The sequence below is a fragment of the Semicossyphus pulcher genome, unplaced genomic scaffold (assembly GCF_022749685.1).
Source record: "Semicossyphus pulcher isolate SPU_LCO1_2020_fin unplaced genomic scaffold, fSemPul1.0.p SCAF_18, whole genome shotgun sequence".
NCBI lineage: Eukaryota > Metazoa > Chordata > Actinopteri > Labriformes > Labridae > Semicossyphus > Semicossyphus pulcher.
The window spans coordinates 1586343-1608712 of NW_027211691.1; the positions used below are offsets into that span (position 1 = coordinate 1586343).

The 22370-nt window shown below is 44.7% G+C and overlaps 1 protein-coding gene across 1 annotated transcript in view; it reads left to right on the forward strand.

Moving 5' to 3' along the window:
* The window catches only part of LOC138595597 (uncharacterized), a 78051-nt gene extending 62715 nt beyond the window's left edge, over positions 1-15336 (forward strand). The window contains exons 4-8 of the mRNA XM_069666911.1: positions 2553-2642; positions 7611-7755; positions 7931-8064; positions 9401-9606; positions 11888-15336. Of these exons, the coding sequence (XP_069523012.1) occupies positions 2553-2642; positions 7611-7755; positions 7931-8064; positions 9401-9606; positions 11888-13004 (1692 nt within the window). The 3' untranslated portion in view covers positions 13005-15336. The remainder of the gene's footprint in view (positions 1-2552; positions 2643-7610; positions 7756-7930; positions 8065-9400; positions 9607-11887) is intronic.
* The last annotated feature ends 7034 nt before the right edge of the window (positions 15337-22370 follow it).

Below are 22370 nucleotides of genomic sequence, written 5' to 3' on the forward strand. Positions count from 1 at the left end.
ATTTTCATATTTTCGACGTTGATGTGTCGGACAAAATGAACTGTTTCATAAATATTTTACATTTCGCCTCGACATGATGTTTCCAGATGTTTGCTCGGCCCCAAGTGACCGACACGTAAAGGCTTTGTCAGGCTGCACGCACATCAGACTCGTTTCCCCAATCAGGTCTTCAAGACTGAAGACACAGAAATCACCAGCACAGATTCTTGTTGTTATAATGTAGGGATATATAACTATCTATGCACACTATTAAAACAACTAGGAAGAAGCATGAGAACAGGAGGTCCATCATCTCGCGCTGAAAACAATCACGCTGTCCAGTTTGTTTGCAGACTCTTCTGTAGCTAGCTTCTGTATCGATGGGCCCACTAACCTTTGATATCGCCTTTAAACCCCTGAGGATCTGAGGCTGTGGTGCATCATGCTGAGAACTTTAGGCCATAATGATTAAATAAAAGCTATTTTAGTTTATGTTCCTGCAAGAGATGCAAAAGACACTTTGAAATCATATTTAAACAGTGGCCGACGCAATCGCGCTGCAACGGCCTAAACGGTTTCCATTTGGAGAAACAGGCTGCAAATTCAGAAACGACGCTCATTCAAAAAAGTATGCAAAGTCCAAAACAAATGTAACACTGGAAATACACTGTAAATCAAAAAACATGCTGCAAAAAGCCAAAACAAATGCATTAACATCAAACGTGCTGCGAATATAGAAACGATGCAAAGTCAAAAACAGACGCAGAAAACTCGAGCAAAAGAAAACGGCTGCAGAACCAGCAGAGAGGGACACGCACATGTTGAAGTCTGAGTGTAGTCAGATTCAAACCGCCTCGTGATGTGGCTGCGATCTGATGATCTGATGATGATCTGATGATGATGATCCGATGATGCAAAAAAAATGCATTCATGTGTTTTTTGCAGTTCAGACTTTTTAAAGTAAATCTGCATAAAAACTGAACATGCAAAATAACAGATTTCTGTTGGTGTGCAGAGTCCAGCAGATTCACCTGTGTGTTATTCTCAGTAAAGGTTTAGCATCAGTCGGTGCATGCTGCGTGTTTGTGTGTCTGACTCTGTGTGTGTGTGTGTCTGGTTGGGTCACCCTCCCTCCTGCATGTTGTGAACATCGTCCTTGTCAAACAGCATCAGCATCCAAAACAACCTGAGTCATCCTCCCTCTGCTCCCAGCTCATCATATATGTTTCTCTCATGTCGTCGTGTCATGATGAAGGTCTGCTCCTGTCACTGTGTCGCTGTGGCACAGCATGACTCGCACACCTCTGGGGCTCAGGACACAGTGCTGAAAACACACGCACACACGCACACACACACAGGTATCACAGAGTGTTGTGTGTTTTAGCTGGAGCGTGTGCAGCGCTGTGCTCGCTGAGGTAATCAGATCACTGAGAGGAGAGAGAGAGGGAGGGAGAGAGAGAGAGGGAGACATGCAGGCAGAGTGAGTGTGAATTTAGAGGCCACAGGGATATGTAAAACACACACACACACACACACACACACACACAAACACACTCGCTGACGCACACACACACCGGGGAAGACCTGCATAGTCTCGCAGTAAAACAGAGGTGACAGACTCTGGCAGCGGCAGTCACGCAAGTCAAGTAGCCTTGCAGTTGTCACGCTATCACAGCTGTGCATGCGAGCACACACACACACACACACACACGCGCGCTGGAGGAGCTCTCCCCCTCTTCGTCGTCTCCTTCCTGTGTTTTCTTTCTCCTCTCACACTCTCCGTCTGTCCGTCCTCTTTCACTGAACCAGTTATGTATTTATTTTCTTTTAATCAACACTTGTCTCCGTGCATGAGTGTGTGTGTGTGTGTGTGTGTGTGTTTCAGGAGGGAAAAGAGGGCTCTAGAGTGTGTTTGTGTCTGGAGCTTCTCTGCTTTTAATCAAAGTGTTTGGTAACACAAATCAAAGCCTGTTTGCAGTCAAACAGACTTAATAATCAAAGTTTGAAACTTTTGAAATGCACACATTTAAAAGGAGAAAAATCGTCACTCTCAAGTTCACTGCTTTAAAAGAAACTCCATGAATCTAAACTCCTGCAGGAAATATTCTAAAGAGACGTTCAAAAACAATATTCTGCAAGTTGTATTTGGCTCGCTCTCGTCTGCACCCATCTGTGTTGTGTTATTCCATCTTTGTTCACTTGTTAATGTTATTTGCTGCTCTGAGAACGATGGAAAGAATGTTGAAATGTCCTTTTTCCTACAAAACGTCGGCGTGGAGTCGCGATCTGGCTGCTTTCTGTTAACAGAAATAACTGTACATGAATGTGAGCACAGTTCTGTTGCAGGTGAAGCGTTGGGCTCAGTGTGGGTGTAATCGTGCTAGCTAACGTTAGCTTAGCAAACATGAAACACAATGAATGCAGTTGTTTGTGTTTGTCAATTATGTATCTGCTGCACTTGAGTTTATTTGCTGCATGAGCTGCTCTGAGTCACCACTTATTTCTGTCTCTTTCTCTGCGTGTGTGTGTGTATGTGTGTGTGTGTGTGCGCGCGTGTGTGTGTGTGTGTGCAGTCTCTGACAGGCTTTGCGTTGGTGGTGAGCAGTGATGGGATGGTCTTTTACGCCTCCTCGACCATCGTGGACTATCTGGGCTTCCATCAGGTGAGACAAACGTTTCAGTTGGATCTTATGTACAGCTCTGTAAGCAACATTCTCCCAACATACACAGAACACACCGTCTGCACCGTCCCCGCTCCGTCTCTCCAACATGTTCCTCCGTGCTCGGACGTAACGCTCCCGGACTTGTTCCCATTTAGTTTTGCAGGTTTCCACGTCGACCTCTAAAACAGAACTTATCTGTCTGCAGCTGTTTGACAGGCATGTTTGTCTCTGTGCAGCGGCAACGACACATCGTACAGATGTGGATGTCCCTGCTGCTGTGTTGACCCTGCACACCCCCTCTGCCTCTACACTGCCCCTCCTGCTCATGTGTAGGGGCAGAAACACAAACCGTGAAACCTCCAGGGTGCTTTTATTGTAGTAACTCTGTAATGACAATTTAGCAATAACTTCCGCTATAAGTCTGCTGAGTTTGGACAGCTTTCTGAACAGGAAGAGTGAGAAAAGGAGATCCATCATCTCGCCCTCAAATCAATCCTGCTGTTGAGTCTCGGGTTAAAACTCCACAGTCACTGTTTCAGCAGACGAACTCTGTGCACGCGGAGGCGAGTAGACACACTGCTTCATGGACGTGTGAGCAGCGCGCGGGCCCTGCTCATCCCTATGAAAGCCGATCTATAGAGCATGAAGCCAAAAGACACTTTGAGATCCAAATCTAATTTTCTCGAGTTCTCGAGCAACAGAATACAGATCCCAACTATTAGCATTTCTGCAGAGTTTAATCTGCAGGCAAGAGCAGGTGCAGTTTCAGCACTGTTGCTGCTAGCACTGATGAAGCCGTCATTAACATTAGCATCTGCAGCTTTCAGCACAGAGCTGTTTGACCAAGTTCTGCACTGAAGGTTATTTTCCTGGGCCGAGCTGTTCGTGCAAAGAAACAGTGTAACATCAAAGAAGTGTGTGACCTCCTGGAGAGCAGCATGTCCATGCAGGCTAAGATACCATGGGACCAGAACAGAATGTTTCATGACCATAATTAATGTAGTATTAAAAACATATAGATAATATTTAAATCCCGCAGACCTTCTAGCTTTGGCGACTCGAACAACCCTTCCTCCTGTAGTTTGGATCTTTCTAAATTGGATTAGTTATCAATATTCTCATCCTATCAGGGCAGCTTCTGTTGATTTCTCCTTTTCACAGCTGAGCTCAGAAATCCACCCCGCAGCCTTTCTCAAGGTTTCCACTCAACAAGTGTCGCACATCTCTGACATTATTCAGCGAGTTCACCCTCAGCTGATCCTTTCTGTTCTCCTTCATTCATCCTTCTTTTCTCTCTTTCATCTCACGTCTAATGAGCCGCAGTAACAGTCTCTCTCTGCTGCCTGATAACTGTATCTAGACGGCAGGGTGAACCCACAGTCACAGCTGAGAGGCCACAGGAAGGTGAAGACCTCCGTTTCACCCTGACACACACTCTGTGGGTGTCTGTGTGTGTGGTGTGTGTGTGTGTGTGTGTGTGCGGGCGCTGATAAGTCACCAACGGTTTAGCTTCCTTCCTCTCCGGCGGCGGTACCAGCCAGTCATTAATTATGGATGATATCAACACGGCTCGCCCGTCCTGCCAGGCTGCAACCATCCCTCTCCTTCAAAACCATGAATAAAGTGCTTTTTACTGTTCAAATCCCTCCTTCACCCTCATGTCTGCACACACACATACACACACACGCACACACACACACACGCACACACACACTGACACTTTGGGGTAGAAATTCTTCAGCTTCAGCGCTCCCACTTGGCTTACAAGCAGACGGGGCGGAAACCCAGCGCCATGAAATCGACATGAAAACCAAAGCGGTCTGAGAGATCCTGCCACGGTGTGTCGGTGTGTGTGTGTGTGTGTGTGTGCGTCTCTGTGTGTGTGTGTGTGTGTGTGTGCGAGTGTGTCCAGGGTGGTAATATTGGAGTCAGACAAAGGAAATTAACGTCAACATGTTCACAATGACAACGCTAACAACATAAGAAAAACAGGTAGAATGTTTACCGTGTTCCTCATCTTAGTTCAGAGGCGTGATGCTAACTTAATCTAATTAGCACTAAAGATGCAGCTGAGGGTGATGGGAATTCCACATAGACTGTGAATGAGAAGTTGGCTGAGCCACTTTGAGGCAACTCATTGGTTTGTGGACGCATTGTAGCGGCCGCCATCTTTGGAGCCAGAAGGGACCGTATTTAGGGAGCACTTTTAAAAAGCGGGATTATTCCACCTGTTACGTGTCATCATGTAAAACATACAGAGGTGGAATGGTGGGGCGAACAGCGCCATGTGTGTGCATTCGAAGCACGCACGTTTGTTTAAACCTCGCACACGTTTTGCTTCCACAACACGGGAAAGCTGTGAAAACACACACTGGAGCGGCTTTGTCCAAAGTAAAATGGCAAAGGCTGCATGACAGTGGAGCTTCGTCACGGCATAGAGGCAGAACCACACAGTGAGTCAGACGTGTTGGACGGTCTGTTCGTCCAATAAAGCGCACACACAGATTATCTGTCCGATATTTACATGAACAAATCTCCAAAAGGCTCCAACAGCACAAACACGGCCCAGAGGTTACGTTCAGTGACTGAATAGCAGCTAACAGCTCCCAGCTGTCACTCAAAGAGGCCACACCCCTAATGCTGCATCACTTTAAGCCTTAATATAATGTAAACAGGTGAGCTGTATAAAGGTTCTCCCCGTACAGTTGTCATGAAGAGAGAAATGAGCTATAGAGATCCAAACTGTTTTTTGTACCAGGCTGTAAACATGTTTATTTCTGCTGTAAAGTTTAACATGGGGCTCTATGGGGACTGACTCACTGCTGGAGGCAGCCTCAAGTGGACACCAGAGGAACTGCAGTTGCAGGGTGCAGCATTGAGCGTAATTGGTTTTGCAGTTATTTAGTCATAAAGTGAGATTTTTATCTGATGCTGGTTGAAAGGAAGTTTCATCCTGGAACACGTACGTCTGCATTTCATGGCAATGCATCAAATACTTGTAGACAAACTTTTTATAGATGTAATGTTGGACGGAAAGAAAGAAAGAAAATACTCTTGACGAGGTATTTACAGGCTGGGCATTTCGTGTGACGAGCAGTCGGTAAGAAACTGTTTCAACTTCACGTCATGTAGGTGTCTGTTTCTGTGAGTGTTGTCAGTACGAAGAACTTAGAACCCGAAATGCAGGTGGCTTTGAAGGCTGTTGACAGTAAACGTCTGTCCTCCCCGTGCAGGAATAAAAAGTACAAATCGTTCCGTACTCGCAGATTAAAGTTATATTTCATGAAAACATCCTCTCAGGCTTCCCCACATGTTCAATTCTTCCTAAGTATTTTGTGTATTGGTTGTTTTCCTCTCAGGCCCTGACAGCATGACACATCATTTAAGCCCACAATTGTAGTCAGAAGGACACTTATCCTTAATGTACCACAGAAGAAAAAAGAGAGTGCTTCAGTCAGTAGCACCACAAGAAAGCCCTGCAGAGGAGCACAAAACCTCCACTGGCCTTTCATCCCATTTGTTAGCGAGGCCATTCGCCTTTGAAGGTCAGCGAAAATATCACTTCTTCTCCATCTTCCCCTCCTCTTTTCCTCTCTGTGTTTTTTACGAGAAACATAAACAATAGTCACTCGATCCGTCTGCCTGACTGCCGGTAGGGAACCGAACCACAGGACGAAGACGGTGGGAACAGATTGTGTTTTCAGAGGCAGGCGATCAAAAAGCCTCGCGTGCCACCAGTGTGGAAATTATGGAGAGAGAGGAGGAGGAGGGAGAGAGGGAGAGAGGGAAGAGGAGAAGGTTGAACGTTTTAGTGAGGAATCTGTCATGGAATGACAGAAAGCAAAGCTATTGCTGGAAAAGAGAGAGAGGCATGACGAGAGTGGGCTGGAACCCGACTCTCTTTATACATTTGTGTGTGTGTGTGTGTGTGTGTGTGGATGGATGGGGAGGGTTAGCTGGGCTGGACCGCTGTTCAGGAGCTGGTGTCACGCGATGTTTGACAAACACAGCTGCCCTCACTGGCCCTGCAGCTGCCCCGGGACTCGTACTGTACTGGCTAAACGCTCCTGTCTGTGTGTGCGTGTGCATTTACAACATCTACACAAGTGAACATGTATGTTTCTGTGACTTTGTGTGTACAGTAAAGCCCCTGTGTGTGTGTGATGTGGAAAGTTAGCACGCTCCCTGTGAATCCTGAGGCAGGCTGAGAGTATCTGAGCAGCATCTCTTCATCCGCAGCTACCAGCTGCACTGATGGCAGCAGTGGTCCAAAGTCGTGTGGACGACCCTTTGAGCACGCGATCCGTTTAAACACTTCCAGGAAATGATTCAATAATAGGAAGTCAACATACACTGTATATAGGAAGTGGACGAAGCCTTTAGTGCAGGAGGGCAAAGATACTGGTTATCTGGTTGCAAAGATACAAGACGTGAACGTAGCCGACATGCAGTTCCACCTCTGTTTTTCAGCTGCAGTTTTGAAGCCTCGAGTTCATTAACATTGTTTACATTCTCTTCGTGGTTACTGCTGACCAGAGCTGTTTATCCATCGGACTAAAAGAGAGAACTTGTGGAACGTAGCAAACTTGCAGATTAGTCACACACATCCCGTACAGTCATGAAGAGAGAAATGAGCTCTAGAGACCCAAACTGTTTTTTGTACCAGGCTGTAAACATGTTTATTTCTGCTGTAAAGTTTAACATGGGGCTCTATGGGGACTGACTCACTGCTGGAGACAGCCTCATGTGGACACCAGAGGAACTGCGTTGGCTTTATTTTTCAACCCTAAAGGTTGATGTGCCTCTTTATTTATTACCTCTCCAGTTTGTAAATCAGGCTCCCATTTACAGTCAGATAGACTACAAACAGGGGATGCTTTTGGGCAGCATTATTCTTGATTGACAATAAAATATTCTGCACAACAAATTTCCTCCACAAACTTAATTCCACCAAATGTTTCCCCACAGACGGACGTGATGCACCAGAATGTGTTCGACTACATCCACATAGACGACCGCCAGGAGTTCAGACGTCAGCTGCACTGGGCCATGTGTCCTCCTCAGCATCCAGGATCGTCTGCACACCAGGACAGCCAGCTGCCTGCAGGGACCGGTGGGTGTTTGACTGTGGAGGCAGAAACAAACCGTAGATCCACTTTGCAAAATGTTTCTGGAATAACAATCGTATATTTTTTATTGCTCTCTGTGATCTTTCTCTTTCTACCACACAAATTGAAGTTAAATTAAGTTTTTCTCCTCCTCATCCATCCGTCTCTGTTGCATCTCAGGTGAGGACTTTGTCGTGAGCAGCCTGTTCCACTCTCCGGAGGCGGGGGGAATTCCTCCTGAGCTCTCCTGCTTCCTCAACAGATGCTTCATTGCCAGAGTGCGATGCCTCTTGGACAGCACCTCCGGGTTCCTGGTGAGTGGTCTGCACCGAATGTGCCAGTTGAACTCAACAGAAACTTCAGCTCTCAGTGCACCGAAGATTCAGAAAACAGAAAAGTGCATGAAAATAAATCACAGAGTAAACGTTGCCCGCTTTGTGGGAGAAGACCCAGGCCTGTAAAAAGTATTATGACCCTGCTGCTGCAGAAAAAACTTGTGTACAGTTATTTATAGCCGTATTTTGAGTAGTTATAATTGGGAGGCTGGACACAGCAGCCTGGTTCATCCCTCGTGGCTGTGACTGCAGTGGTTTGGAGACGAGCAGTGGAAAAGATGGAGAACTGTGTTTCCATCAGGGTTAGCCGGGGTCACTGCTGGCTGCACCACACAAACTCTGACTGGTTTTTTGATATGTGCTGGAGACACTGGAGGCCGAGCAGTGACCGAGTAGTTCAGATATCTGCACAGTTATCGTTTAGCTTCCAAACAACAAGGCCAGAGAGTCTCCCTCTCCTCCTGAGCAGTTCATTTAGCTGCTGAAGGTAAACATGTTAGCATGGTGATGATAATGCTGTTCTGCTGTGTGTTTGGTTTAGGCTTGTTTAAATACTAACGTGTGAAATGTGGTCAAAGGCGTGTGTGCGGTAAAACACAATGTCTCTATCGCACAGTTACAGGAAGCAAAGGTTGACTCTCTTAATTATGAATACTTCAATGCACAAAAAATATGGAACGATGACGAGTGCATGTGAACCTTTCACGTGACAAACTAGCTGCTAATCTTGTGCAAAAGGAACATCTACCAGAAGTGAGCAGCGTAAACGTCCCTGCAGTGTCAGAGTGAAATCCACCTTCTCTCTCCCGTGGAGTGAAAGCCACTCTCTCTGTCCATCCTTTTTCTATTAGTCACCAACATCCTCTTCGGCCTCTTCTCCTCCGCCACGATCCTCTACGGAGGAGCTTAGACTGATAACTGCAGGTGTTGCCTTCAGGGCTTTCTGCCAGAGAGCTGCACCATAAAGTGTGAAGCACTGCTCCAGGGAGATCACACCAGATCAACCCAAATCATAGTGCAAGAGCATGAAGTCATGGCTCCTTTACTTTCAGAACATCAGGCTAAGCTAGGTGATGCTGAGTTTGGCAAACCAGCAACTAAACTGGAGAGGTGATTTTGAGCAAACAGTGAGCATTGCAAAGAATAAGACTGAACATGCTCTCGCGGTGTGGAGTGGATTTGAGTCACCATTCTGCCGCGTCATCCTTGATTTTGAAGCTGTTATTTGGGTTAAAAAGTTACAGAATGTTTCTTTAATCTGTGAGTGAACATGCACAGAGGTTCAGACCAGTAAACCCTCTTCTCTCCCTCGCAGACGATGCAGTTCCAGGGTCGGCTGAAGTTCCTCAACGGTCAGAAAAAGAAGTCGGCCTCCGGAGCTCTGGTTCCTCCTCAGCTGGCTCTCTTCTGCATCGGTGTGCCCCTCCTGCTGCCCTCCATCACCGAGATGAAGATGAAGAACATGCTGATGAGAGGGAAGAGCAAGGCAGGAGGAGGGATGATCTCTGCACTGGAGCACGGGTAAGAAGGAATAAAATGATGAATGTTCACACTGTGTCCTGGTGTAAATCCACTCATCCCCGATAATTAAAGGTCAAGATCTTTAACACACTTGATGTCAAAACACCATCGAACCACGCGAGGTTTGATGCATGTTGGCACCTTGTTATGGCCTCTAGAGGTTGCACAAATGTTCCTGATGGGGGAGCTGGAAGTAAAGGTCAAAACACGTCTGCATCATCAGTGCAGTTTTGTTAAAGCCTGCAGTAATGATGCACATTGTTGTGACGGTCTCATAATGTGGAAGGAAGCTGTCTAAAAGGGTAAAAAAAAAGCACCTTTGCATCTTGCATGTTATTTATTCAGTTTAAAATTTACCCCGAGTCCCAGTTAGCACCACGGACACGAGCCCTGTCTTCACCCAGCAGACTCTGACACTGAACCGACGAGCGCCGGACGTCTTACCTGTAACCAGTTAGGCACAAATACATGTCTGAGTGTCTGAGAGTGCAGAAGGCCTCCTGTGTGCTTCATGCATCATTACCAGACCGAGAGCTCAGGAGCTGCAGCGAGCAGAGACCCACCACTCCCTCTGCTGTTCGCTCTGCAGCATCAGGGCGACGTGGATCACGTTTGCTGCTTTAGAAAACAAACGATTATGGAGGGCAGGATGTTCGGCGGGTTGGATCAGGAGGTCATGAAGTTTATAGATGAGACATATTTAACTGCTCCCGAGGGAGAATGTTGCATTGAGCGACAGAGCAACATAAAGCTGCGATTATCTGATTCAAAAGTTAAAAATAGAGTCGTATAATAGTATTTAGTAAGTACTGCAAAACCCCTCTGACAAACATGTCAGTGCAAAGACATTAGGTTTAGCTCAGCGGTTAAAGCACCCTCTCATGTTTCGATGCAGCGGCCCCAGACTCCACTCTGACCAACAGGCCTTCGCTCTCTCTACCCACACTTCCTGTTCCATCCACGCTCCTATCCAATGAAGGCAAAAACATCATCTTTAAAAAGGAAGTACTTATACTGTAGAAATGCAGCACTTAGCTGAACAAGTAATCGAAACACAGCCTCCAAATTGCAGGAGTCACAACATGTTTTAAAGTTAAAATGTCTCCAAAACTCGCACATATGATCCACCTTAATGATATCAAAACCTCATATGTGGCTGACCGCATCAGGTCAACGTGTGACAAGGACTGTCCTCATGAGGCCGATGACAACGTGTTTGAAAGCAGGTGCGCGCTGCGGACGTAGGTGAGGACAGCGGAGTAGCAGCGGAGAAGCAGCCCCGCCTACACCCCGAACAAAGTATCCAGAGCCGTATAGACACAGAGTCGTGTCAGTGGAGGTCCAATATGCTCCATGATCCGCCATTGTGATGTCGCAGCTCTCTCTCTCTACAGCTGTGTCACTCACTCGCTCAGTTAGTCAGGGTCAGTGACACACAGACCCGTGTGGCGGGCTGACCCCGGCGGTCAGCCAAAAATATGTTTTAAAGTAAATTTTAGTGAAATATTTTTAAATAAATGTCACTTGAGATTAAATCATATAAACTTATCTTCAACATCTCAGTGGAAGGTTCGGTCAGATTGTGAAACAATGTGGTTTTACTGTTTAAAACATTCTTCTAAAATCATCTCTGAAAAATAAAACTGATCGACAGCTGGTGACCTTTCACTTGGTTCAGATTATATGTACAGTATTTTTACAGTGCAACAAGTTCAAAGGTGAGGCAGTTCAATCTGAAGCAAACACAAGCTGCTTTACGTCTGGAAGGAAAAGATGCTGAAGGACATTTATAAAATAAACAATAAAAACAGCATAAAACAGAACAAAAGACAGAATGTAATGAAACGTAAACATGCAGCAGAACAGATGGCGGATAAATCTTCCCACGTCAGGAGTAAATACAGTTTAAAGTTTGTCTTTAGGGACGGCAGGGTTTCAGGAGGACATGAAAATATACGGCATTGTTCTGTCTCTAACGCGGAGCTCTGGCCTCATTGATCTCTGAGTCCTCCACTGGAAAAGATGAGTCACCTCTGGACCGACTCTCTCCTGAACTTAAATGAACCAAACCTACGTAGATGTTTGAGCTTTGAGTCATCAATCAGCAGAACAACATTCAGTTTGTGGACATTCACATCTCTGAAGAGACCACCTCCTCTCGAACGTCCCCGAGGACGACAGAAACTTTGTTTAATCTGCTCTGATTGATTTGTTTTCTAATGATCTCACTCTCCTTGTCTCCTCCCCTCCTCTCTTCTCCTGTCCTCCCTCCTCCTCACAGCGAGCGAGGGGAGCACCTCCGCAGACACTCTTTCAGCGGAGGGATGGGTGACATCACAGACCCCCTCCTCCTCTCCTGTCCCACCCCCGGCTCTACCCAGCGAGGTCACCACACCCCCTGGACCCCGCTCTCCAAAGACCTCAAGTACCGCTCAGACGGTTACTACAACCAGGAGGAGCCGCTCAACTACTGCAAGTCCTCCATGGGTCCTCATAAAGGCGTGAGCCCGGGCCTAAGCGGCGGCTGGCCTCTGCGCCCAAACTCAGGTCCCCTCAGAGGGGGTCAGGGCGGCGGCTACATCCCCTCTAACCGCTTGAACAAGGTCGGCCCGTACGGTAAGCCGTACCGCCTCTCGCCAAGCTGCCACAGCGGCAGAGGAGGCGAGGTGTTTGTGTCGAAGCTCTACGGGAACGTCCAGATCCCCACAGACCCTGATGCGTACTGCGTGGACCTGGTGAAGAGCGAGAACGGATATGGAGAATGCTACGACGGCCATCTGATGCCGCCCATCAAAGTGGAGCACGACTCGGATTCAGAGAACGGCTGCGACGCCTACGGGCAGCCCTGGCCGAGCCGCGACCCAGACACCATCGACCGCCGCTACGTGAACGGCGTCTACGACCACAACGTCCATCTCAAGTCTGAGGGCGATTATTACGACCCGCAGTACTCGCCCTGCCAGCGAGGGAAGGCAGCAATCAGCCCGCCGTACAACAACGGCAACTATCAGAACTATGCAGTCAACAGCGGCAACACGAGCGGACGCCTGCTGAAATGTGACAAAGACTTGAGCAACAACAACCAGTTCAGTCCTCAGAGACTCTCGCACTCAGACTCTCTATGCAGCAACCAACCCGTCAACCTCATGGACTCACACCTCTACCAGCAGGACCCACACAAGGCCTACATGCACCCAGACTACAACAAGCACGGAGCTTACGAGTTCAAAGGTCACAGCCTGATCCACTCCATCAAGCGGGAGCCCATGGACTCCCCGCCGTGGTCCGAGAGCGCTCACGACATCGGCCAGGCCATGATGGTGGGTCAGAGGAACGTTATGCCGTGTGTGATGAGCACGGGGCACCACAAGTCCAGCCCCTACATTTACATGCCGTAAGAGAGGTCAGCAGATAATAACCGTCCACACACACCGTCAGTCAGTGTGCATTAACGCTCTCTGTACTGCATCACATGCACCAGCATTCAGGACAGACTTTAAACACAAGGATTCCCAGGATGTCAACATCAAATCACTTCTTCTGCTCGATGAAGAGGTCACAAACGAGGCTCAGGTTTAGTGTTAGTGTTGTGACAATCAGAAATAAAACTTTAATCCAGTTTAAGAGATGATTTGTTTTTAAAGAGTACGTTTTGTAGTTGGTTCCAAGCACTTTTGGATTTTAGTGAAAATGAGGCGATTTAAGTGTAGAAACACAGTTTCATTTTGTTGTATGTGTTGTGTACACCTGGCTTTGTGGGAGAATTTGCTGTAAAAAAAAAAAAAAAAAAAAGACTATTTTTTAAACTTTGTACACAGGAGATGCTTCACCTGCTGCCGGGCTCAGAGAGGGAGATGTCTGATCATGAGAGCGAGTCAGTTTAGAGGATCATCTGCATTGATTGTGGTTCTCCATGTTTTAATGCGTTAACTATAAATTAGAACCTTTTTCATTACAGCCTCCAGTAATGTACGAGCAGCAGCAAAACAGGCTGTAATGGCTGCAACATAATCCTTGATGGGTCAAAGGTCGTCCTCTAAAAGTTCTTGTTGTTTCCACTGACAGGCTCAGATTGATATTCTAAGTGTGTGACAACATGACAGAAAGGATCCCTACAGAGATAGACCTTTATGTTACAGAGGAAGATGATTGTTTTAACCACACACAGACGTTACATCGCTCTCTGCACACACACCAGACTCCATTCATAAAAACAGTAATTTAAGCTCACAGGACACAGGAGCTGCTGGTGTACTGCTGCCTCTATCGGTTAGTTTGTTTGTGTTTTTAAGTGGTTAGTTCATATAAGAAGAATATTTTCTTAACACAGTCACACAAAAAAACTAACAGATCAAGGCAGTGGTGGTTCAGGAACTCATGTTTCAGCAAATCCCTGTTTTTGTCAATGGATTCTGGTGGCTTTAAAGACAGCGATGTAACGTCTGGTTTAAAAATCATCTTATTGTAGCTCTTGAACAAAAAAAGGTTTATGTCTGCAGAGACTTTCAGTGGAAGTCCTTCAATCGGGTGCATTTGTCGTCCCTGAAGATCTTGTATCTGCCGTTACAGCCTGTTTGCAGCTGCAGGTTTAAGAACACCTGAATTTAAGAAACGGTTTATCCTTTCAAATGTGGAGTGATTTAGAAAACTGATCAGTGACTTACATATTATGTAATTTGTAGTTAAAGGACTAAAACGTGTAACTATTGGTATGGCCAAAGCTTTGGGAATATCCTTCATATTTGTTTATTTAACTAGAAACAGCCTAATAACAGAAAAAAGGGAGAAATCAAGGAAAGAAACAAACCCTCGACCACAAACCTTTGATTCAAGCATGCATCCTGCTGAAGCATCCTTGAGCAAAGTACTGAATCCTACAAAGTTTCCTTCTCCGTGGCTCTGAGTCCCTTGTGGAAAAAAAAGAAAGGAAAAGTTAAATTGAGGGTGAGCAATAAAAGAAAAACAATGATCACGGAACTCAGATCAGGCGATAACTGCAGATCCTAATGGAGCGAAGGTACAAGTGTTTGTTTGAACTGAAGGAAAAGAAGGAAGAAGTCGTTAGTCAAAGGTTCGATGTTGATTCTTCTTTCTATGCGCACAATGATGACATCATTTAAAGTCATGAAACTCCTGTTGAACGTACAAAAATATTAATTTATGTCATTTTATGTCAGAGCTAATGTTGTACAGTGTGGGTTAGTGTTCATGGCGAGCTCAGCATTTCAACACTGCAGATAGGACACATTTCCTTTGAGATGAATATTCACTCTTCATGTTGTCTGTTCAGTGAGAAACATCAGACTTTGTCTTCACACTCAGTATTTTTGCACAAATGAATAAAAGCACCAAAACGATGGATGTCTCCGTTCTGTGAAGCTGCTGTGGTGGTTTCTAACTTGCACTACTGGGAGCAGTTCAGGACGTTCGGCCGGGACAGACACGCACAAGTGTTCCTGTGTCACTGTTTGAATCTGTCCTTTCTCTTCGTGTGTGTTCATTTCAATAAGTGTTTGATGATTCGTATTTATTGTGAGAGGCAAAAGTGCGTAATTTAAAGTTTTGAAGGCTTTCTGTTCCACTGAGGTAAATAAAAATGGCTTTTTTTCTTGCTATGGTTTTGATAATTGTTACAGACTGTCATCTTGTCTCATGGAGGAGGTAGCTGCAAGGTAGCGAACACAGTGTACATAAGCAGTGTCTTCCAATGTTTCTACGTGTTTTTGCAAATGGGACTTATCTATTAAAAGACTTTTCTTTGTATGGAGCATCTGTGTGGAGTGTTTTCTTTTACTTATAGGTGATAAACTAGGCGAGCAATTACTACCAGCTTGGTGGACAAGTAACAGGTGGGAGTAAGTCACACGTGCAAGTCTTAAGCAGCTCCAAAGTCTCGACCTCCAAGTCACAAGTCGCAAGCAAGTCAAGTCCAGGCCCTGCTTTTAGTCAAGCGAGAAAAGTCAGTCAAGTTCTGATGATGCACCCCAGTTCCATCCATCCATCATCTACACCGCTTACCCTGTTCAGTGTCACGGGGGCCTGGAGCCTATCCCAGCTGTTACTGGGCGGGAGGTGGGGTTACACCTGGACAGGTCACCTGTCAATCACAGGGCTGACAGCTCACATTCACACCTACAGGCAATTTAGAGTCACTAATGAACCTAACAAGCATGTCTTTGGACTGCGGGAGGAAGTACCCGGATGGAACCCTGGGGAGAACAAGCAGAGTCCACACAGAAAGACCCACTACGTCTGAATCGGGGTTCAAACCAGGAACCTTCAGTGAGGCTACAGTGCTAACCACTGCACCACCGTGCCGTCCACCAGTCTCCTCAATTAAAATCAAAGACGGTTGTTGAGAAAAGCTGATTACAGTTCTCTTCAGAGATTTTGCACACACGTTGCCTGGGTGTAGTAAATGTTGGTGGATCAACATCCCACGTCGCCATCGACCAATCACTGACGTCGTCGTCATGGAGCTGCTCCTGAGCTTCTTTAAAATCACCTTGTTTCCAGCTAGTTCCTGCAGCGCTCCCGTTCATGCTAATGATGAATTATTGTAATCATGGCAACATGAGGACAGCTTCACCATCAATGTTCCAGCTTACTTATTGGCATTTTCTGGATTATCAATCAAAACCTGATCAACAATAATAAGACAATTATTAACTTCATTTGTGAATACAACAGCTGTAAATGGCGGGCATCACTTTGAAATGTTTTACAATAAATCAATAAGAGGATTTATTAACATGTAGTTTGTAAATATGTCATGAAAATGCATTGGAAGCACACTGAGTGTTTAACATGGTCTCTACCCGTCTTATTTCTATTGTTCGTTAAACGTCCTTGTCTCTTTACAGCTCCTGAATTTTTCACGTAAAGTGAAAGTGGTCTCGTCCGTCAGATTTGTGTCTCTATTAATAATGAACACTCAGCAGAACAGGATACAGTATCTGTGGCCGCGCCGCCGCCATGATTAATGTGCTGTAAAGTTATCATGACAGCTCCTTCACACGGTCCGGAAAGCTGAAACCCTCTCTCACCACCGTCTGGGGCATCGGCCAGAGCCAGGGGAGCGATGGCACCGCAGAGAGGAGAGGAGGAGACGAGGAGACGAGGGGGAGGAGAGGAGAGGGGGAGATGTAGCCTCAAAGCTGTGGTTAGATTCTGGTCCTCAGGATTCCCAGTAGAGCTGGACTTCTGTCCTACTGGGCGGTTAATTGCTTTCACTCACACATCAGGTTTAATACAACATCCGCTGTCACAAGAAGTCTGATCCTATAGAAGTCTATGAGAAAGTGTTCCTCCTCCTCTCCTGATGTGTTCCCTCAGTAAACATGTTCCTAATGACTTTATGGTCTCAGTCTCTAGTCTCAAGTCTTCTTCAGCACAGCATGATGTTCATTTAGTCACTGATGCTCCCATTGAGAGTCACACAGACCAGAGAGAGGGGAGGGGTTAGGGCGGGCCTACCTGTGATTGACAGGGCAATACCTCAGCGACCTGAGAGATGACGTCCTGTTCAGTGTGCGGTTGTTAATTTTGTTCAGTTTCTCACAAAGTGTGCAAGTTAATATCTTATTTAGATATTTTAACATCTCCTTCCACTTCACACTCCAGTCCAAATATGGTCACAGGACGGCGACAGTCAATGTGCAGGTCAAGGCTTAATAACAAACCAATGGACGACATCACAGCGGCTACATCCACGTCTCAGTTAAAGATCACACTTACCTCAGTGCAGGCTCTCACTTTATGTAGGGTATTGTTACGTGCCGTAGTTTTGTGTTGTGTTTTCTGTGTGCGTCTCTCTCCTGTGTGCTCCTCAGGTGCTGCTCTCCCTTCACTGCAGGTGATTAAGCTCACCTGGGTCTCGTTCAGCAATCAGGAGAGAGTATAGAGAGCAGCAGAGAGGAGACAGCCAGCCAGCGGGACATTGGGCTGTGTGTTTCAGACGTCTTCGTGCTCGGGTTCAGTCCTTCAGTGGAAGGAGGGCGTTTCTTCGAGGCCTCAGTGTTTGTTTATTGTTATTTGCAGTTTTTGGTTTATAGTCTTTTGTCTTATAGAACAGCTTCTCGCTCTGTGTTTCGTTTTTTACATTTTTAAATTCCTTTTTTTTCCTGGGTTTTAATTTAATTGTTACTTCCCTTATCCCCTCGCACATTCAGGGGAACGTAACAATTGGGGGCTCACCCGGGATCCAAAAAGGAGTTGGAGTATATTTTGTGTCTGCCAGTGTTTTTTGTCTGTGTGTTTATCTCCTGTGATTATAGGTCAGTGTTGTAGTTGGATGCAGTTTTGTCTAGCCTTTAAATTAAGTGTGTATCTGCTTCCTTAGTAAGTTAGGAGTGTCCAGCTGTGTCAGTCTTTCCTTCAGACACTCATTTGTTATTTTGCCTTTTTTATTTTCGAGGTGAATCCTGGGTGGGGATACAACTCGCTGGTGGGGGGTCAGGTTGCCTCGAGCCCAGCAAGCCCCAGAGATAGGGAGGTAAAGTTTGTGTCAGGCCAAGACCAGAAAGGTCACTTTGTTCACTGATGAAAATGTGGTCTGTGCAGACCGATGATCTATCATGTTCTGTACTCTGTAAAGCCTTTAAATAGATGTGCTCATACAGATTCAGAGCGAGCCCTTTCATTTGCTTTTACGACATGTAGTCTGAAACTTCCAGGGTCACATGTTTAACAATGATAATAAAAGAAATAGCAAATGTAGGTTATCAAACACTGTTGGTGTTGGAAATGAAATAAGAAACATCACTACATTCATGGTGCATTAGTGTTTCTGCAAACCAAACAGTAATTCCTGATATGATTACATATTTAATTTAACAAACAATATCCGAAAGAGAGGCAGCAGGACGAGCGTTCACAGGCTGATTGTGTCACTCTTATTATAATATTAATTATAATTTGCTTTTTAAAGTAATGAAGACAAACAAAAGTAACAGTGAAGTTAATGAGGCAACAAGGTGCTTATTATGTGTTTATAAAACATCAGTATGAGTATTGCATCATAAATACGTTTATTGGTCAATTAAAATAAATAAGAAACTTTAATTAATTCTTAATTTTTAATTAAACCTATTTGTTTGGTTTGTAGAATTTATATTTGATCAGCTTTTTTTTTTTTAACTTTTACTGTTACTGTGTTTAATAAGGGACCTTCTCAGGTGGTACAGTAATAAGTTATAAGGGCCTTATTACCTGTTCAATAACACAATGACTTTAATTCTATGTCAATATAATTACGTTTGAAATGTTACATCTCCGGTCGCAGTGTGTCTAATACACATGAGCGTCTATCAAAGTACGTCTGTATTAACAAAGGAAGTGCATGCTGGTTTAATGTGTGTCAGTTGAACTGTTGATCAGTGCGTCATTGTGTGAAGATAAGTGGTGTCCTTAAAGCTTTCATGTTTCTCCTTTTCACACCACACTTCCTGTAAACCCTGCTGGTTCCTCTGCACAACGAGCTGCTACACAACGAGCTGCACAACAGGCTACACAACGAGCTGCACAACAGGCTACACAACGAGCTGCTACACAACAAGCTGCACAACAAGTTACACAACAAGCTGCACAACGATCTACACAACACGTGTGTCATCATGGATGTTTGGTACGTTCATGTAGATCCAGAACAACAAGAACAGAACTGCTCTCTTCCTCTCAGATTCAAAGCATTAAATGAAGATCCTGTTTTGTCGTCCGGCTGCCGTCATCAGATCAACGGTTCATTCAGCTCTCTAATTGAGCACTTTGATCTGAACAGGAAGTTTCTGAGGATTTCCCTCTGCGTGCTCAGTTTGCATGAAGAACAGTTTGATTTGATGTAACCGCACAAACATTATTACTTGGCAGAAGGCAGAGAGATGAAAAATACAGCACAGGAGCAATAAAGACTAAAGAAAGAGCTCAGTGATGTTCATAACTCGCCCTGATTCACACAGTGATGATGCATGAAGACCCACAGACAGCACAGTGCAGTTTAACAGCCCGAAGAAGTGACGAGTCGTCTTTAAGAGACTGAAGAGGAGACGCTCCAGAGAACAGACTTCTTTTCTTTCTGTCTTCCTTTTTTGTTTAACTATATCAATACGAGGCATAATGAAGGATAAAATATATTTATCAAACACGGTCCAGAAACCCTTCCTGAGTGCACATTGGTGGAAAAATGGATGTAAACAAACAAACAAACAAACAAATAAAAATTGGTGAGAAGAAACATTCTTTCATTTCTTGTTATATGATACAAAATAAATGAAATATCTGTGTCTGTACAGACTTGTAATTATTTATTAACCATATCATTTAGTAGAGGGATACTGTCATTAGAATTAAGTTTTTCAAACTTAATTGTCAATACGACTGCATGCAGTGGGGCCACATTGGGCTCCTTTTGATGACCTGAGGAAAACAGTGTTGGGCTGGTCGCTGAATTTTGGGCTTCTTCTGTCAACATCTGGTGGGATTTTAAACACCAAACAAGCCGTCATTTTATGGTTTCGTTTCATGTGCTGTGTCCGAAACCGCATACTAACGTACTGCCTACTACAGACTCAAACAGTACGTACTGCATACTGCCTACTAACCTGACTATTAGGATGCCGTTGGCATCATACTCAGGGCCGTCTTCTCCGTATCACGTGACTTAATTGTTTACTTATGTCCGGTCTGAGCTCCGGTCCATCTCCGCCATAGTAGAAGCTGAATAGCCGCAATGCATTTTGGGGCGGTTGAGTACAACCAGTGAGCTCCCGTCTCATACTCAAACATCCGGGCCGATCTCGTATACATCCGGGCATTTCTTGCATACACAAAATTGCATACTATGAGATGGGAACACATGACATACTTAATTTTACGTCACAGTTAGTATGATAGTATGATAGTATGATAGTATGCGGTTTCGGACACAGCGATGGTCTTCACTCACTCATTGTTTACCCATTTGATTGACATGAGATGTATTCAATCCTGTGAGTAAAGGAGGACCGTTACTTTGACGTCATTATCACTGACAATGTGACAAAAATGTTCTTTTTACATTTCTTAAATCACAAATATTAATTTAAGACACATTTTATTCATTAATCAAGGCCTAAATAATGCCTTATTTTAAATATTTTTGCTGCATTTAATGGCATTTTCATTTATTTATATATTTTTTATTCATGCTTGATTTTAGCAGTTTCATCAGTCTGTTGGATCTTGTTGTTTTGGTGTCACATTTCATGTCAGTATTTGATCACTTTATTGTGGTTTCTCCACGACACCAATTGTGTATGTGGTTGTCTAATGGCACTCTTTTTGGGTTGCAATAGCATTTTATCTTTGGTTATTTGATGCAGGCATGAAGCTTTGCATGCTTATGATCTGTTTTATATTGTGTATGTAATGTTTTTACAGTTTACATGCGTTTCAAGGTCCCGATTCGGGCTGGTTGTTATTGAATTGGGCTGGACGCACTGACTGTATATTTCAGTTTATTAAAGATTCTTGCATAATTTCATCCTGTAACCAACGAGAAAGTGATGCGACAATATATATACAAATATTTTAATTTAAGGTATTCCCAGAGTTATTAAGCTTATCAGAATGACTGTATATTAAGTCATTTATGTGCATATTAAGGCGCATACAAATCTCAGGTCCAAATGTGTCACGATGACGAAGCTGAACTAGGAGCAGAAAGAGCGATGATGAGACCACTGAAAAGAGTTCCCATCATTAGTCCTGACAGTAAATTCTATATGTATCTATTAAATGTGTATTTGTACAGGGACAATTATGTTACATGTAAACCAATGCCACGCCAAACAGGACTCCCTAAAAGTACAGCTGTTAAAAAGCCATCCTCTTCTAGCAGCACGTCCTGATGGGGCCTAAATGTAGTCTGCAGTATGCAAACAAAAGCAACATGTGCAGTCTGCCAAACATGCCCGGATGTCGTACTGATTCGTAAAAAATCCCCAGTATGCATCGGCCCAGTCTACCTCACCTACTGTATCCCACAATGCAAAGCACTGGAACGTCACAGCAGCAACATTCCAGCAGCAGGGGGCGCTATAGCTAAAGAAGTGGCAGTTATTGTTTACTTCCGCCTGGCGTAGCATACTGCAAAATGAATCTGAAAAGCTCCTCCATACTACAGACTCCCGCTGAACGCAGCATGCAGTATATAGCATGTAGTATATAGTATATAGTATGTAGTATGTAGTACGCAGTATGCAGTATATAGCATGTAGTATATAGTATATAGTATGTAGTATGTAGTACGCAGTATGCAGTATATAGTATGTAGTATATATTATGTGGTATGTAGTATGTAGCATGCAGCATGTAGTATGTAGCATACAGTACGGCATTTCGAACACAGCCAGCATTTTCCCCTGGCAGGCGGCTCCTTACATCCTGCGTCACACGGGTTCTGTGCATGATCACATTTGGTCCCTGTTTAAATCAACGATCTCACCTGTGAGCTCCTGAAGCTGATCTTTGTCATAACCTGCAGATTAAAGCTCCTGGACTTTTGCTCCTTGTGACTTTCCTGCTGCACGGCTGCAACCACAACAAGACTGGAAGTTACCTGACTGTTGATCGGTTCTCACACTGACTATCAGAATGTTACACTGGAAAATATAAACGACTAAACAGTGTAAAAATATATTGACGATCAAATGGACTTCATTATGTCCGAGAACAAAGCAGGACTCAGATGTGGGGTCTGTGTTCCCCACAGATGAGTTTCGCCCTGC